This window comes from Oxyura jamaicensis, chromosome 12 (assembly GCF_011077185.1).
Source record: "Oxyura jamaicensis isolate SHBP4307 breed ruddy duck chromosome 12, BPBGC_Ojam_1.0, whole genome shotgun sequence".
Classification (NCBI taxonomy): domain Eukaryota; kingdom Metazoa; phylum Chordata; class Aves; order Anseriformes; family Anatidae; genus Oxyura; species Oxyura jamaicensis.
In genome coordinates this window covers 9,633,943-9,652,483 of record NC_048904.1, presented here as the reverse complement: position 1 = coordinate 9,652,483, position 18,541 = coordinate 9,633,943, and the positions used below count along the sequence as shown (strand labels likewise).

At 49.4% G+C, this 18,541-nt stretch overlaps 1 protein-coding gene across 5 annotated transcripts in view; it reads right to left on the bottom strand.

Moving 5' to 3' along the window:
- FLNB (filamin B) overlaps positions 1-18,541 on the bottom strand; it is an 87,513-nt gene that overhangs the window by 40,710 nt on the left and 28,262 nt on the right. For all 5 annotated transcript variants that reach the window (XM_035337313.1, XM_035337314.1, XM_035337310.1 and 2 more), the window contains 6 exons: positions 7,106-7,354; positions 6,068-6,165; positions 5,067-5,214; positions 2,418-2,536; positions 1,631-1,708; positions 815-977 (listed from right to left, as the gene is read on the bottom strand). In XM_035337313.1, the coding sequence (XP_035193204.1) occupies positions 815-977; positions 1,631-1,708; positions 2,418-2,536; positions 5,067-5,214; positions 6,068-6,165; positions 7,106-7,354 (855 nt within the window). The remainder of the gene's footprint in view (positions 1-814; positions 978-1,630; positions 1,709-2,417; positions 2,537-5,066; positions 5,215-6,067; positions 6,166-7,105; positions 7,355-18,541) is intronic.

Below are 18,541 nucleotides of genomic sequence, written 5' to 3'. Positions count from 1 at the left end.
CAGGTTTTATTTAACTCATCACGCAACAAAAACGGTTTTCCAGACACTTGCAGAGGCCAGACATGTCTTTACATGATTCAGACCACTCCCTCGCTCAATTAGAGACTGAATATAACACTTCCCCTCACCATAACCACATTTAATTTTATTTCTGAGCACCCTCAGGTAGAAGGCAATTTAAAATACGATACTCAGCACATTTCAGTGTTTAATACTTCAAGTAACTACCCGAAGTAGTTTCGCATTGTTCAAACTGAATTGACAGCTGCAGCATCTTATTGACTCACTCCTCCAGGCTACAGCATTGGCTTAATAGCAGGCAACAAGCCACATGATGGAGATGTTCTAATGAAGATGGTAGTTCTCCAATAATTAGAAGAGTTTGAAATCAGTTTGTCAGTGAAGCGTGAGCTGAGTAGCACTGGATCAGATTCTTCTTCTGTAACACTAAATACAGAGCCCACTAAGCATTTAGTTTATTTACAGTTCATCCTTCAGAGGCAGGTATTTCACATCCCTATTTAAAATGAATAGTGGGAAGACACCAGCCAGAAACTTGCCTGCTACCATTCTGCAAGTTCATGGCAAAAATCTGAGTAATGCTTAGCATCTTCCTGCCCCAGCTCAGCTCAGCACTTCAGATGTTTCACCCACAGCTAAAGCCTCCAGAGAAGCTTATTACTTCACCTCTGAACTCAACGGGTTGCAAATCCTCATCTACTTTTCAGTTAGAGCTACTTTATTCCTCCAAGACTTAGGCTCTCTTCACATATGAGGATGCTGCAGAATTTCAACACCCCTTTGTTCTCCTTACCTGCTGTGTAGAGGTCAAAGTAGGTAGACTTGTTGGCAATGTTTCCTGTCGCCTCCAGTCCCGGTCCCTTTGCTGTCACTTTGCTCGCATCTCCCTGGGCTTTGTCAACGTTCACTTCGAAGGGGCTCTTTGAGATGTGCTGGCCGGCAAACAGGACTGAGACCTGGAGACAGATAGCGTCAGCTCCGACCCACGGCAGAGCTCAGCTCCACTGCCACACAGCTGAGCATGAGGCTGAGTGCCTGCATGGCTTGGAGGCAAGAGAGACAACGTAGTGGACAACCCAAATAGTAGTATCTATCTTTTCAGGCTGGCTGTAGGGACCGGCCATCCAGGCAAGAGCAAAGCAATGGCATCACACAGAAAAAACCTGCTTCTGCAGGCCCCTGGGGACAGGGCTGGGTGGAGAAGTCTGCAAAACCCCCACAGCAGAGTGTGTTATCAGCAAAGAAACACCTCACAGAAACAACCCCATACTTTCCTCTGTACCTCTGTGACAAGCCACAAAACTGGTTTCATGAGCTGCAAGAAGTGGCCCCAGGTGAGAGGAGAGCCAGCTGTTGCACTGCCTACAAACCTGATTCCCTCAAACACCCACACATGTTCTCCCAACACATGCACACCCTTCCCCTTGAAAAGGCGGCAGCCCAGTAGTCCAGACAAAGGATTAAAGCCACATCGGGTTACTGCTCCTTTAGGATGCCCAGAGAGGCTCTTACACCATTAGTAAACATGCAGCCCTCATGGACTCACACTAACAATCAGCAAAGCAGCTCATTTAGCAGGAGAATCCTGGGTATTTAACATACAGCCTACCTTGTGAGGTCCAGTAACCTTTGGCACATACTGAACTGAATAGGTCTTGTTTTTGTCACTGGATGGCATTATCTTCGCCTAGGAAAGAAAACACATCTGCCTTCAAGCTGTGCCCATGCACACCAAGCTAAGACTTTGCTGGGGGGCACCTGATACTGCAGTCAGCAATGTCAGAGCCACGTTTCTGGGGAAGCAGGTATATACTTGCTAACTCCCCGTTCCATATGCAAAAATGATTTGTCTTTAGATGAGAACCAAGCTACCTTTTCCCCAGCCCCCTCCCTTGCTGTTAATTGCTTTACTAAGGCAGGCCAAAACTGAGGAGACATTAAGTCCAATGTACAGCTATATTTTTCTGGAATGTCGTAACATGATCAAGTGGAGCACTTGGATGAGAAATCTCTATAAACATTAAAACCAGCATTTTAACTCAGAATGATTCATGGCTTCTAAATAGCTGCTTTAGCCATTCTTGCAGAATGAGTAAGGGCAGTGATTTAGTGCTGTGTGTTATCTAAACCCCTGTCAGAATGTACTCGGCCACTCAAGCTAAAGCACTAAAACTACCGGACGTTTGACTTGTGTTGCTTATGTGCAGGCAGTGAAGACTTTCAGGCTCACCCAGTAAGGCAATTACGAGGGAAAGCTCGAAGCTTACACTTTTGATAGGTGGTACCGTGCAGCTTCTTTTTAGATTACTTATCTTGTGAAAGATGGAGGCTACTGCAAAAACTTCAGTGTGCAGACTAGCTTTATGTTTTCCCAACACAACATTTAGCATACAAACCTCTTCTCTGTTTCCTTCTGGATCCTCTACAAAGACCATCAGGTCTCCCTGCCCAGCACTGATGGTGTCTACTGTGAAGATGGCAGGCTGCTTCACCATGTTCCCATGAGGCTCAATCCCTGCGAAGCAGATGCAGAGCGGCACGTTAGCTGTTGCTACAAAACTCAAGAGGTGCTCAGAAGTGCTCAGATTTACCATTCTTCGAAAGCTGCTCAAAGTATTTTGCCAATAAACTCTGTACAAATGGCATGCAGGAACCTCTTCAAACCATGAAAATCCTGCAATCCGGTACCACTTCCATTTCACTTAATCAGAGTTTCCTTATTCCTCAGCGCAGGGCCTGCTACAGCATGCAGTTACCAGCAGGGTTTCGTCACCCCTCTATGCTTAGCCCCAAGTCATTACACCTGTCATGGTGGTGTCAGACTGGGCGGGAGGAAGAACTTCCCCAGGCTGCTGGTCCAGACTAGCCCAGACTTATTTATCTTCCTTCCAAGGGAATTACTCCTCGGCTTATTCATAAAACCGTGGGCACTACTTCTCCATCGTACAATTAGTGGAAAGTGCAATGTCTGATAGATTATAAGGGAAGTGGTTGTGAACAACAGAATTCCTGAACTTGTTTATCTTTGGAAAACAATAACTTGAGAGCAATGCAAGGAAGATTGTGTTTTTACTAGGAAATCTGAGCATTCTGATAAGGTGTTAACAATTGAAATATTCATTCTTTCAAACTAACCCCTAGATTATCATCTAGTTTAAACAGCTATAAATTCACTCTGCATATCTTCAATCCTCTGCACAGACATTACAATACAGAATTTGAGTATCCCTCCTCCTGCAGGCACAAAAGACAAGGACAGCTTATCCTCGGAAGATGCTTTCAGACAGGACAGCATTAGTCATAGCACTTTCTTAACCTACGTTTAATCTTCTAGATTTCTCCCTCTTCTTGGAGATCTGCTTTGGCTGGTTAACTGAACTCATCATGCGTCACTCATGATCTGCACATTACCTCCACAAGCTCACTTCACAGCAAGCCTGCAGACAGCAACACACTCAGGAGTAAACCACAGCAGTGTCCAGGGAGATGTGCTGCACCTAAGATTCACGTTAGGATGTTCTTACTTCAGTACGTGAAAAAACAATAATGAACAATTAAGACTGACCAACTTCACACTTGATGATTGCCTTTTTCTGGAAGCATAAAGAAGTGTTATTTATTTGCTCCAAGGACCCTGCCCCGTTTGGCAGCACTCCTTGCTGCTGGAGTCCCCCTTCAGTCCTGACACACGTTACCAGGCAGAGCTGTCATTTATATTTAGTGACTCGATTTTGGCGATTAACTATGGGAAAACAGCCGTCTTTCAGGAAGAGCTGCTTATCCATTATATTTTCCAACACAATGGCTTCAGAGCACAGTATGCACTAAAGCTGACAGCAAAGTTATTTCAATTTTTGAAAGAATGTGAATGTGACTATCAGCAAACTGATGCAGGTTGATTGGTCATTTACGCAGTCTGACAAATGTGTCCATGTGCTGTGGTTTGCTGTGCGAGCCACAACCAAAGGATGTAAACCTAAAGCAGGGAAACTGCTGAACTTCTGACTACAGTAATTGCCATTCGGTGCACAGGTAGCATGCTCATCCACTCGACTAGTTAAGTTTCAATGGAAAATCAAGTTGAAAAAACAACCAAGAAAAAAACAAAACAAAACTAAGGAAAGTCTCATTTCTTTCCATTCCATTCTTACACACCCAATTCTGAAACCCACTAATTCTAAAAATCTTGAAGGACCAGCAGCAGGCTGCAGGTCTGAAACAAGACGGAAGGGAGAACAAAGTGCACTGCATAAATGATGTCTTGCTACGTACCAAGCACATTAAACATAAAAGTCTGTTATTCATTTAGCTGTTACCGTATTCCAACCTAGAGTAGAACCACATCAGAAGTTATGGGAATTTTCTATGTAAAACCTAAGTTAAAAATGCGAATGTCTATGCAGATCTACAACTGCATAAACACCGTGGACAAGTCATTCCAATTAGGAAACACAACCTTTACAACAAAAGCTCAGCACTATTTAGCATTTGAAGGGTTACCAACCCACCTGTGTGCATGTGCAAACAAAGTATTCACACCTATCAATCAATTCAAATAACTCATTTAGAATTAGCATACCCTAATATGTATCTGCCACCTGGCTGGAAAACTGGACTCTACCTCTGCAGAGTGCCTGCTCAGAGATGCACACAGATGCAAAGAGGACTTCCTCTTTAAAGGAGTGCTGTTACCAGCAGAAGCATTCGCTGCTCTATCACTGACCACCAGCAGCAATACAGCTAGCTTAGATTTCCTACCAGGGTTGTGTTAGCCCCCATGTCAGGCTACTTCTTCCATCTGCGGACTGCGAGACCAACAGCTTGCAAAACAGGTTCAGAGAGCTCGGGGAATTCACATGTTAGAACTAGGAGTGTCTTTTGGACTATATCCACGTATTTCTGAAACTAGGCACCACACCAAGAGTACACAAGTGAAACTTTGAAGTCTGTTACAGTAGGTCTGGAGTTCAACATAAGCAAAAAACCCCACCCAGCTTTCTGAAGAGTTAAATACTCTGCGCAGCTTAAGCTTACTGAGTCCTTACCTCTGCCATAAGCTCTTGCTTTCTTTGGATTCAGTTTGGGCTTTAAAGGAGCTCCTGGTTTCAGCTTGGCTTTAGGGAATTGTGACAGGTAAGTCATTACAGAGTGCTCATCCACATCAGGGTGGATAATTTCCTCAGGAGTAATAACCTGAAAGACAGTGCAATTAAGTATATGATATCAGTGCTTGGATACCGCATGTCAACACAGAAACAGAGCTACGGCACAAATTCTTGCATTTGAAAACTCCCACACGCTAATGTGATTTCTTCCATTTATTTCCCTGTGATGCACACTACTTCATTTATTATCTCATGGCAAGAAAATCAAGAAGCTCATTATGGTCCCAACGTGATTTGGGAGGCAGGGGTTTTTTGCACGTTCATTATCTAGGGGTTGTCAGGAGACTGTGACAAGATGAATGGTAGCAAGCCAAGACAGCTGCAGCCATGCTCACCCCAAAAAGCAGCATGGGGATAACTGAAATGGAGAGAATCAGGAAATTAGAATCCTGCGTGCATCAGCCCTGAAGTGAGACTTGTGACTTCTTTTTGAGCTCCCAAGCTGCTCCAACAGCTCCAGAGACTTCAGCACTTCTATCCAGCTTTATCAGCATGAAAACAAACTGGTCTGCAAATATATTGTTCTCTGTTTAGAAGTCATCTTTGCAGATGATTTTGTAATCCAGTGAGTTTTTCTTCCACAGAATTCAATGCAGCAGAACCAACTCACCCCATGGACTAACAAGGCAAGCATCACTAAACGTGCATTTTTCCCCCACTCCACCTACATGCTGCAACACTGGCTACCCTCAGCAGAGACACAAAGAAATAAAAACTCACAACTGGAGTTCTGAAATATAACAGTGTTTTTCATTAAAGTTTGTCCTCTCTCAGGTACTTTTGCTTAAATGACCTGTAACTTTTTCACCTGTTTTTCCCAATCGCAATTCAAGCTAGCTGCAAGTACAAAGCTCAGCGCTGCACCTCCCGCAGTGCCTTACCTGTGGCACACCCAGCCAGTCATCCGCCTGTTGCATGGCCTCGCGAGCGTTGTCGACAGGTTTGCTCGGGTCCCAGGTCTCCCAGTCAGGGCACAGGCCTGCGAATACATTTCAGTCATTAGGTGTCATCTGCAGAGAAGCTTCCTTAGCTAAAGAAGCCAGGTAAAACCTCTGTAACTACTTGTATTATGCTACCATAAAGACATTTGGACCCTCATAAAAGTAAACAAAACAGGTTCAGCAAAGCTGCTCACTGAAGTGCTTCTCGGACAACAACCACCATCACCAGGGGCTCTTCCAGCAAAGTATTAAAAAGCCAGTTCAAAAATCCTCCCTCCCACCTTGCCTGTCAGCAGAAGAGACGTGTAACATTTCAGGCAGCCACACAACGCATGGCTTTAAATTTAAATCGTGGAAGACACTGCTCTAAATTCAGCACAAATATATCCACGGATCCTTTATGTTCTGGTGGTTCCCCTGTGGCAAATTTCAGCAAGCAAATTTCAGCTGCCTGCCATAGAACCCCCAATAGCATTAGCGAGGCTGTATTACAAGAAAGTGAGGAAACTGCCTTTTTCACACTTCATCACATTGTTCGCCTTAAGCAGCACAGCCATAACTTGCTAAACACTGAAGCTGCAGGTAGTGTGCAGCTTCTGGCTGCCCCGCTCTCCCTGTGCAGTCTTATTTCAGGAGGACACACGAAGCCTTGAAGGCTGCTGGAACTTGCTGTGGGAACTGTCTGCCGTTTGGGAGCCAGCATTTGCGCCTTCGTCCCATGCACCCAAAACAGAACTGAAGAGGCGGCACCACCAACGAAGCAGTCATGTACTCTGCTTGAGGCCAGTATTTCTCTTGGCCAAGTCTTCTACGATGTGCTGCCCAGCGGCTGGCTTCTTCGGATTCGAGTTTTCTCAACAGCCTCGCTGTTGCTCAACAGCCTCCAGCACAGTGCTGAAAAACCTCCTCCTTCATGAGCAGCAGCTCAGGCACAAGAACAGAGCAAGAGAACACTGACCATCAGAGCAAAGGACTTACCTGGAGCACAGCTGTCAACAAGAGCCCCCAGAGCTTTGCCATCCTGCCAGTTCTGGTTGAAGTTCGTGATTGGCAAGTAAGGAATTTTGTTCTGAATCCAGCCCAGCAGCCTCTGCTTAGGGGTCTGCTTCTTTGCATCATCATCACCCTCATCCTCCCACACGGGCATGGAAATGGAGTAGTGAAGGATCAGGGTCCATATTAGGCCAAGGATCAACTTCAAGTTTCCATCAACTATGGCTTTACTATCTGGAAGACAAAAGACATGCATCTCATTATTTCCCAGTACATTTTTAAGTTTTGCACTCATGTTCCAGGTAATTGAGGAGAGAATCCCCCATGCCACCACAAGCATTTGCTCAGGCAACAACTCCAGTTAGTCCAAACTCAGCCAAATGAGGGCTGCTCTGCAACGCTACAGGATGGCCTCAGACCAAGTGATCTTTGCATGCACAGCAAGTTATTAATACATGCTATCAATACAAAAAGATCTTGACTTTCAGAATAAAGAGATCATAGGGAACAGCTACCAAGAACAGTACGCACCAGGGCATTCCCTTTAACCCAATGCTCAGATGAAGTTCTTACTGCTCAGACAGTTTTACAACAGGTCAGTATGTCCTGAGCAGATAGTACCCTAACATCAGACCTTGAATGGCATTTTATCTTCGTGGATAGCTAAATCTCGTTTTGCTCAGATTTTATTTGCCTTTTTTTTTTTTAATACCAGTTTTGACTAATCTTACAGGATATGATAAGTGTCTGGCACATAACTGCTCAGAGCTGATTTCATATTCACTTGGAGACATGAGCTAGATAGCCAGGAAGTGATTAAGCCCCAGTGGATTTTAATTACCGGCTTGAGGTGAAAGTCTGCCTTGCGCAAGCAGTGCCATCTCCTAGTACCAGCCCCACAGTCAGGCCTCGTGTCCTTCCGCCTGCCTCCTCCCGTGTGAAGGGCAAGCTGTTCAGCAGAAGGAGATCATTCCCTAATCAGTTCAAAGGGAACATTTCCTGTACCAGAGCCGAAGGCATAACTACATTTTCCATGGCAGTGACCCCCAAACTTTGCTGGCAGGCTTCACATGGAGCCTGAGCTCTGTGAACTGGAACCCCGGGCTGGAGCATGCCAAGACATGACTAGCAGTGCCGAAGCATCTTCGTCCCACGGCAGGACCAACCCCCCATAATACAGCACCAGAGCACATGGCGGGCCATCGCATCCTCATGCCAGAAATGTCTGCGAGCTTTAGTTTGGGATTTATCCTGACATCGGCATTTTTACTAGAGTGGATGCAGCAATGATTTAGTGTATTACACGTAAACTCGTCTCAGAAAGCCAGCCACATTCCTGGGGATGAAAGCCAGCAGGACAGCCACCTCGAGCAGACATGTTACTTGGGATAAAGGATAGCCCGTCTCGTATTTACAGCACATAAATATGTCTCTGCACAGATGTGCCGCGGTCACTGTGGCAGCCGAGCGGCTTCCTCCAGCCCCACCACCACCTCTGAGGGTCTGAGGGCAGGACACAGCAGAAGTCTTTGAGCAGTGTTAAGAGCCCGTGCACGAGGGCTTCTCCTGCAGCACAGGAACCTCCTTCTCACCAGGCTCGGCGGGTGGCTGCCCGAGGGCAGGAAAAGGCCGCAGCAGGAGCAGGACGGCTCTTCCTCCCTGGGGCCGGTGTCATTCCCGCAGCAGTACTTGGTTAGCAAAGTCAGTTTGCTTTTTCAGTCTCCGCACTTCCTGACGCGCATAAGGATCTCATGATGTCATTTTTTCCAAGCCTGCTTGCAGGAGGACTTGTCTGCTTCCATTTGGGGTGGGGAGGAGAGCTAGAGAAGGCAGACCAGACCCTAGCAGCACCACGCAGATCACCCACACACCCTGCCTGCGGGGATGCATCCCGGCTTCCCACCCGCAGCTCATCACCACCATCTCCATCACGCCACAAAAGGACCCACTGAGGTTCAAGAAGAAACCAGAGCCCAAAGCAGTGGTGTGACACTCGGCCCCACTGGAGCATTCAGTCTCCAGAAGAGCCAGTTCAGCACCACCATGCCTGCAGCCATCCCCACCAGCTCTATGCGCATGCCACCAGTGTAAAACAACCACAAGTTTGGAGCGGTGAAAAAAAAATGTTTCCAGTGACACTTAAGCACCAACAATTATGACTCCAGGCACTGCCGTGTACCCCAGCTCGGGCGGTTTTCCAGTGGAATTCCCCCATTCCCTGGTTTGCTTCAAGACACTTTTCCTGGCAGTACCAGACTGGAAAATGGATGATACAAACAGCAGATCTTGCAGCACTGCTTTCCTACCACAAATTTAGACATACTCATTACTCATACAATCTCCACTGACGCTTTACAGAGCCTTTCAAACTACATTTCCTCAACGACTCCCCTGGAGCTCACGGGACATTTGCAGCAGGGACACCCACCTACTGCGGTCACTGCCTCGGGATTACAACGCTGCTGCAGAGCCCCTCCTCACACCTCGCCCGCCAAGACCACTGCAGGCAGTCTGAGGTAAGCTTTTTTGTGAAAGCATGATCTGCATGATTTACTTTATTCAGGTTATAACGCCTAAGTGAATGTCTGCAAGACCCACTTATGTGTATGCCGGTGGAGCCGCTGGGAGCTGCCTGCCTTGGACTCGAGCCCAGCTGGGAACAGACACCCAACTTTACTAGTGCCACCTAAGGCAACCGAGGGGGTTGGTGGTTTCTTTTTTTTTTTTTTTTTTTGCATTAGAATTCAAAATATTTGGCCTGGTACGTGCAAGTACTGCTGGCACTGCGTTGCAGGCTGTGAATGCTGCTACATGACCACTTGGAATCATCACGGCCAGAGACCTGGTCCACACCCTGCAGGCAGCAGAGCAAGCAGAAACCCCCCCGTTTGCGTTTACCAGGAACCTTTATCCCCACCTACCCCGTTCAACGCACATTTTAACTCGGGTTACACTAGACCTGTAACTCGGTTTCCTCCTGTGAAAGATGCAGACGGCGATCCAACCCCAACAGCACCGCACGCCGCCTTCCTCCCGCGGCACGGCCTGGCGGCCCACAGGGACGCCGCGAGGCCATGCTGCTAGGCCATGCTGCTAGGCCCTGCCGACCCGCCGGCTGCTCGGGAAGGCCTGCCAGCCGGACTTAAGCTGTTCTGCAGAACCAACGCCGGCGCTCAACAAGCAAGCACTCACTCTTCTGTTTTAAGAAAGAAAGAGGGAAAAAATAAGCCTATATATAGCCTGCTACATTAAGTTTTATGTAGGAGTATCCTGCTTCTTACTCAGCTATTAGGATTTAAGTGGCTGCCCGGTAGGGTAAAGAGGAAAACAGACCGAACCAGAGCTGGTTTGCTTCCCCCATCACACCTCAGAGTCTAGATTGTAATTCTTACCCTTTTATTATCCTATTAACTAAGTGGCAAACAGCCCAAAAATGGATTATGGAGATTCCATAGGCCTGCAGTACACGCCACCAATTCCAGCCTTGAAAAGGAACCAAGTTTTAACTGCTCGAGCTGATTTATAATTGTTGCTCTATGCTAAATATTAATATGATATGTTACACTTGGACTGCTAACATTGCAGTCTTTGCAGCACAAAGACATTACAGTGCCTAGTTCCAAGCCAGCAACGTAACTAGCTGGAGCCCAAAATGTGACCCAAAACAAACGTGTGCCGTTCTTACAGCTTGGGCCACAACACACCCCAGCACCCAACACACCACGTGGAAAAGAGCCGGTGCTGCAGAACTTGGTGCTCTGTGCTCGGACCTGCAGCAGCCCCGAGAGAAAGAGCCAAATCTGAAACCTGGCCTTGACCAGAAGCTTGCAAATTCGCCTCTTCTAGTACAGATCTCTGAATTCCACCCAGTTCTGTGCCACGGCAAGCAGGATGGTAAGGTAAGAGTTGCCTTAGCGTCTAAATCACCAGATCTCTAAGTAAATTCAGCATCTTTTGCCTTTAACCTCAGTACCGTGGACACACTACAATTTTATTTGAAGCTTCTTCAGAGCTCTAAGAATATTAATATATAATAATAATGACTATAATCATTGCTTGATTTCAAGAGCTCGTGCTTCAAGTGAAATTCCTGTGCTCTTATACATCTTTCAGAACAGCTTTGCTGATCCTGCTCAGGCTTTTTCCTAGCCCAATGTATGTCCTCGATTTCACTCAGCTTTAAACTAGAAGCAGCATAGTTTTGGGAGTTTAAAAAAATAATTGAAAAGATCTTGTCCCATGTGCAGTGCTGGAGGCCCCTCACTCCTCTGCTAAAGAGCTTCCAAGTTGCAACATGGAAAATTCCATGCAGATTTCTGGGAAAAAGGGGAAAGTCTTCTCCATCAGGGCTGCTGCATACCGGAACAGGAGCCCAGACAGGACATAAGGCCTCCATCCTCTGAGATACTCAAACTCAGTGGGTGCAGCCTTGAGCAACTTGAACAAGCTGAACCTACAAGTACGTGGCTTGGACTATAAAGAAACAGAGTATCCTGAGCTGGAAGGGACCCACAGCTCATGTAAGTCCAGAAGGAGTCCATGATCCCTGCAGGTCTCTTCAAAATAAAATTATTCTACAATTCAAAAAAAAAAAAAAATCTTATCTTGCAAATAAGTCTTGGAATGGTATCTTTTGCTCATGTGCAAGTCTGCCTTACATTCAGAGGAAGGACAAGTATTACACTCCGCTCTGGCGAGGCTCCTTGAACTCTGCCCTATAGCAGAACTGCAAGTCATTTTCTGTTGGACAATTAGTGGAAGCAAGATAAGCTACCGCAGCAGACAGTTTCCTCACTAAACTGAGCTACTAACACAGACTATGATAAGTCTTGTGAAACAAATGAAGGGCTGAAAAACCAACTCTGAGCAGTGAATTGAAAACAGTTTCTTAGCTAAGCTGCAGTCACTTGATCATTCTCAGCAAAGTCATCTCAAATTTTGCTGTTGGTGTTCACACTTGGAAGACCTGTCACAACCAGGATTCATCTCCACGTGTAGTTCCTCTAAAAAGCTGTCGCCCTCTCCCATTTTGATGTCAGCTACATTTACAATTTAGTTCCATGCCTTATACAGAGGAAGGCAAACCCGAAATGCCTGGTCCTTAACAGAAGACAAAGGCGTGGTTCCAACGACAGCACTTTCTCCGTATTTCCAGATGCGGAAGGAACTTTGTATAGTACAAAGTTCATCTCGTTACTTATCATCACTTATGCCCACATCTTAGGAATTTTAAATCCTGCTCTCCTGCAGCTTGTGAGCACTCTCCCACCTCTATTTATTCTCAATTATTATTGAACAGTTAGAGCAATCGGGGAGGGGAGGAGCAAAAGTTAAGCACTCATTAGGGCTTTCTTTATATTCTGCTACAGTTAAAACTGAGCACAGAACCGAGCTTCAAAGCCTTTCTCCACGCTGTGCACGCCGAACAGAAGTATGCAGATGAGATGGAGCTGAGCAAGCTAAGGAAATTCCTTGCTGAAGCATACAGTATGTGTTCACAGGCTCACCATGCCTGCTAAAGACATTAGCAACATCCTCTGCAGGGATAATATGTCTTTAAATCAATTACATGGGTTTCTCTGTGCTTTGAGAACATGCTTCAACCATTTCCTTCAGTGACCCCTTAAGCCTAGGTGCACCTCTCAGCTCCTCAGGGCTCAGCACAGAGCTGCCGCCTGGCCGCGCGCGCTCGGCTCACGCAGGGGAAGCACAGGCTGTGCTCGTCTCACATAGTTGGCACCACAGCCGCAGAATTCCGGCCAGTTTCTTGGATTCCCAGCTATGACCTGGTAGCCTCTAACGGCGACGCGCTCCAGCCCGACCGCATCGCAGCTTCTCAGCATGTTTGCAGTTGGTGCAGTGACCCGTGGGAGAGCTCTTCCTCTGCACCCAGCTCACCTGAACGCCGGCGAGTGGTCACCTCACCTCCAGCTCCGGCTTTGCACCGTGCCAAGACTCAGCACAGAGCAGCTTTACTAACCAGCCTCAGGGCACCGTGCGCACCTTCAGGAAGTGCGAGTGACACCACGAGCACATCGGCTCCACCAAGCTTTTCACAAGGGGAGTTTTCCGAGGGGGACGGCATTACACTGAAGGACCAAAAACACTGAGTGTTGATCTGGACACAGGCGGATGGAAAAAGCAGGAGTTTTTTTTTTGCAAGAGGAGAGAAACGATTTTCCTCTGTGCCTACCAGAGTATCCAATTATTAAGAAATGTATCAGATTCCTCTATGAGAGGCTCACTGCTGTATTTAAGAGATTAAACCCTACAACTCAGGTGGGTTCAATATTTTTTTTTTTTTTTACTTTAACCGGATTTCAAACCCTCCGGACCAGTGAGTGGTCTTCAGGCAGCTATTGCATCCATGCCCCAGACTTCTCATCCATGCACGCTGGGCCCCTGGAAAGGATTTCTCAGGAGGTGGAACAGGCAATTGGAAAAATAAGGTCAAATTCCACCCCCTGGTGTAGGCTTGACAAAAGAATGAAACAGGCCTTTAATACAGAAAGGAATAAAAGAATCGAACCAGTGGGGCTCACAATGGAACACAGATTAAAATAGCTCTGCCCAACTTAGTGGGCACCTGGACACCACTGACTTCTCCCATCCAGAAGAGTGAGGTGTAGCACGAGGCGAGTCTAAGCCAGCAGTGTAATAGCCACAGCCACCAACCCAGTTTCTCCAAAAGCAAGTGGAAATCCAACAGGGTTGGGAGGAGAAGTCACGAATTTCAAAGTTGGGAACTGTTGGGGTAGAAGTGGAGGGGGGAAAAAAAGGCTAGAGGTGGCTTATGATCAAATTCCTTCATACTCTCACTACACCTAGGGCTTTGGTTGCCTTCAGAGCCACGTACCAAGTTATGGATGCAAGGAAAAAGTGTTGATCTGACGTTCAGAAGAGCCACACGCAGCAGCTGCTGGCACACACCTTTTTGACTCCTGCAGCGAGTGCTCCCTGGGGACATCCACACACCGCGAGCTCTTGCAGAAGGCTTCGGGGACACCTGGGCTTGGTGGCACTGCCACGGAGCATGGGGACACACAGGCTGTGTTCAGGCCAGGTTGCTCAGGAAAAGCACTTTTGGAGATGTCAGGAGGGTTTGGTACGGCCTGCACACTGCTGGGACGGGATGGACGGAGAGCAAGGAAGCAGCGCAGAAGGCTAAGAGCTGCCACCCATGTCGGCTGTTTAAGACTCAGCTGCTCGCTGCCAGGCAGGTCCTGGTTTGCAGCAGGAGGACCAGGGATGCAGACACCCAGCCACCGAGCTGCGCACAGGAACACCACACTAACAATCTGAAACTCTTTTCAGGGAAAAAAAAAAAAGAAAAGAAAAGAAAAAAAAAAAGCCAGTCTAAACTTATTCACTGCCAGCCAGCCCCACGGGCAGCATGCCAGCCCCGGCCTGTGCCACCACCACGGTGTGACCCCAGGCCCTGGCTCGGCTGGCAAGCCCCGGCACGGCACCACCAGCACCCCAAGGCCGCCAGCTCCCGCAAGCCCCCCGCGGATCGCGACAGGCAGCAGGCCTGCTGCAGCACGCTGCGGGCCGTGACATCACCTCCGAAACCGCCCGACCGCGGCCCCGCACGCCGAACAAAGCGCATTCCCCGCTGCTGAGCTCATCCCCACGCTCCGCCGGTGCCGGCCGGGCCACCGCGGCTCCCGCTCGCCTCTGCTGGGGATGTGCCCTGCACTGCTGGCCCAGCCGCCCGCGGCTGCAGAGCTCTGCTGTTGGGTACAGAACGGAGTGGAAGGTGGCTGCGGAGGCTGGCAGCCCCTGTGAGCCACCCCATGCGATGCAGACCGAGGGTTTGGTTCGTGATGGGTGTTGCAGCTCCCCAACAGCACATGGGGAAGGGTGCAGGAGGCAGCCCCCGTGCCCATAGTGGCTGGAGTGGCAGCACGTGGTGAGTGGCCGCAGCGAGCCCGCAGGGGACGAGTGGCCTGGGAAAGGCCATGGAAGGCGTGGGAATGCGCCCACACCGCTGCACGTCCCCATCGGCCGGGAGGGAAGCACCAAAGGCTGGAAGGACGCACAGTGCAAGGCATCCCAGCGGTGACTAATCATCCAGGAATCCGTGCGAAGGAAAGTCCCTGTGGCTTGGGAGCGAGCTGCTGGGAAGCGATGGAGAGGGGGCAAGGAGGAAGGTGTTTTCCTGCCTTCGCCGTATCCTGTAAAGTCAGCCAGGAGAAATGCTCACCTCTGCTGCTGAAGCCAAGTGCCGTGGTACAAACCACACGGCCCTCCTCCGGACGCGGGGCAGGGTGAGAGGAACGACCTTACTTCAGGTCTCTGCTCGCCACGGGTCAGCATGTTGCTATGGCACAGCGAGCCTCTGCCCTCCGTCACAGTGAGCTGGTACAGCCAAGTCAGCTACATTGCTACAATTAAATGGAAGTAAGTTCCATTTAAAGCGAGACTTGAAGATTTTAGACAACTCTGCATTTGACTAAGCCTAGCGAGAAATGCTGTCTGATACACCGGAGGACGTTACTGCACGCACGCAAACAAAAATCTCCTTCTCACAGCACACCACGGGCTTACACAGCCAGAAAACCCAGCCTTGATCAGCAAGGCTGAACTGAGAAAAACAGCCATGCAGTCAGGTGTCTGCAAGTTTAATGACAAAACCTGGTATTTTCTCTGAAGGAGGAGAGCCCTGTGACCATCTCTGCAGGATTAAGATAGCCCTAAACCCCCTAGCTCGCCGGCATTAATGTGGAGCTCAGCCCCAGACCCGTGCACATCCAGTGCAGCAAGCTGCGTTGCATCTGCTTGGGAAAGGCTCTGCTTTCCCAAGAGCTCGACTCTTGCCACCTCCAGCCACACCTGAACCTGCATCATTTCACCACCCTGCTCCTGCTGCAGACCTTGGGTACGCTGCTTCTGTCCCCAGCACAGGCAGCCCCACCGAGAGCGGCGAGGCCAAACAGGAGCACGCAGCGCGGAGGTTTCCAGACGCCAGGGTGACCTCTGCGCTCCTGAGGAGCGTGTTTACTCACACTGCGGGCAGGTCAGGACAGTTGTAAGAGACAGCACGGAGAGCTGCGCCGAGATAAATGAGCCCATTCAGATAGGGCTGCCTAATGCCTTCTGGGCCGCAGACGCCAGGCACGGAGGCTGCAGTGGATGGAGTACCTGAAGCCAAAACCAACACGCTGGAAATTATCAGAAGTGATTACTGTTTGGGGAAATCCTTGGCCACAACATACACCGAGATTCAATTTTTCCACCTGAAAAGCAGAATCATTGTATTGTCACGGGACCGTCTGAAGGAAATTCCCATTCATGCAGCCCTGCGTGGCTCCGCCAATCCCCACTCTGTGCTGCAGCACCAAGGAGCTCAAGATCAGAGCACGCTTTGTGCTCCTGGGCTGCTAACACGTCAAAAAAATATCCTGCCAGGTATTTCAGCTACTGAAAGGATTTGTGGCTTGTCCAAGCCTTGACATTCTCTGATGCTGAGCACCTCACAGCACAGCTCCAGGTTTTTCTGGAAGCATTTAAGTACAGAAACCCTGTCACCGATGCTCTGTCTGCAGCTTAGCGATAAGCTTACCCCAGAACTTACCAGCAGGTCAGCTCTCTGTCCTACCACCTCTCCGAGAAGCAGGAGGAAAGGTAATTAACGTCTACCACAATCACATCCTCACTGCAGAGAGCACCAGTTGCTTTGAAAACCTCTCCCCAACACCTGAGCCATTTTAACACCTCATGTTGGCATTGAGGCAGGTAGGCACTCTCAGCATGACCCCGTAGCACCAGAAATAGCCTTAGAGACACACACTGCCACCAACAGACACCTCGTCACCCCATCTCAGCAACCACCCACTGCCACTTGGTGCCACCGTGATGGCAAGAAGCGCTGGGGCCAGCTGTCGTTGCACCTCCGAGCACTGCCACGTGCGTGCCCACCCAGAGGGGTGACAAACCCACACAAAGCAGGCTGCTCCCCGTGGCCACGTGCCCCTGCCACCCCTCTGCCACCTGCCGGAGCCAACAACCCTGAGCCGCCAGCTCTATTCACACATGGGGGATTCGTTCCAGGGCTTGAGGGTAGTTGCTGGGTTTGGTTTTGTTTTTCAAGTACGCTGCACAGCTGTATTGCTTTCCCGTGACCACTGTGAAAAACCCTTGATGCTTGTGCATCCAGCTAGATGTTAGCTCCTTTCATAAACAGATACCTGCCCTCCCCTCCACTGGAAACCGTGCCCATCCCATCTTCGGCAGCAATTCCGCACAGCAGCACAGCCCAGCAGTACACACAGCCACCACCTACATGGAGCACCAAGCACACGGCTCACCCCTGCACGGTCAGGATTTAAGACCTGCGTGCTTAACATCCTGCACAGGACAGCGCTGAGTTTACACAGCTTCAGCCAGAAGCTGCTAACACCAGAACAGCCGCCTGGCTCGAGGCCCAGGGAATTCACCCGCCGGTGGCAGCTGCGATCAGGCAGACCCCGTGCGAGAGGAGCCCTCAGAAGCAGCAGGGCAGCGGCAGATCTGCAGACGCGCGGTCACGCGGGTGGTCCCCGGGCACATTAAGAAGGACCGTATGAGATTAATGGCACAGCCTCAGCACACAGCAGCCACAGCTGCACCACACGTGCCTGTGCAGAGCCCGTACCCATGCCTCCTGCCTGAGCACCCCGTCCCCGCCTGGTGCTCGCTGCACAGCAAAGCTCTAAGACGACTGCTTCGGACGCTCTCCAGCTCCGTGCTCGGGCTCCCACCCCCTGCAGGCCAGCAAGCCCGCTGCTAACCAGCAGCAGCTCTGCCCATCTGACGCAGCCAGCCTGGCCCAACTTTGTCAGGAACTGCTCAGGCGTAACGGGCTCTGGCCGCTAACAGCGTTTCCGAGCCAGGCAGCGCCCAGAGGGACACCTTTCCTCTCTGGAGGCTGGACCTGAAGCCTTCCAGCTGGGTGCTCCGGACAACCCCTCCCAAGCTTTGTAAGCTCGCAGCTCTCGGCACAGCCTCCAGGGACAGCACTGCCTTATACGAGCTGACTGCGCCGGGTGCAGCCAGTTACCCAAATACCAGCTGCAGGACCTAGCTTTTCACCTGCATCTCACATAGTTCCCATTTGCAAGCCAACTGTGTTTTGCATTCCTAACACAACACAGAAATAAAGGACTGGCTTTAGCAGCAATTTTTCTAGAACCAGACCAGCTGCTCTGCCTGGTTGCCCTCTGTACCGCCTCCTGACTTCACACCCATCAGGAGCACTGAAGACAAGCTCAACTAGCAATAAGACTTATGCCCCGAGACAGTCAAAACTCACGTCCCACAGCAAGGAGCAGCACCTCAGAGTTTAGCTCTCATTAGCATTTCTGTACATGCACACCCTAGGCCTGCTATTTAAGCAGCAGTCTGTTCCCAGGGACTAAGCCACGCCATCCCACAACAAAT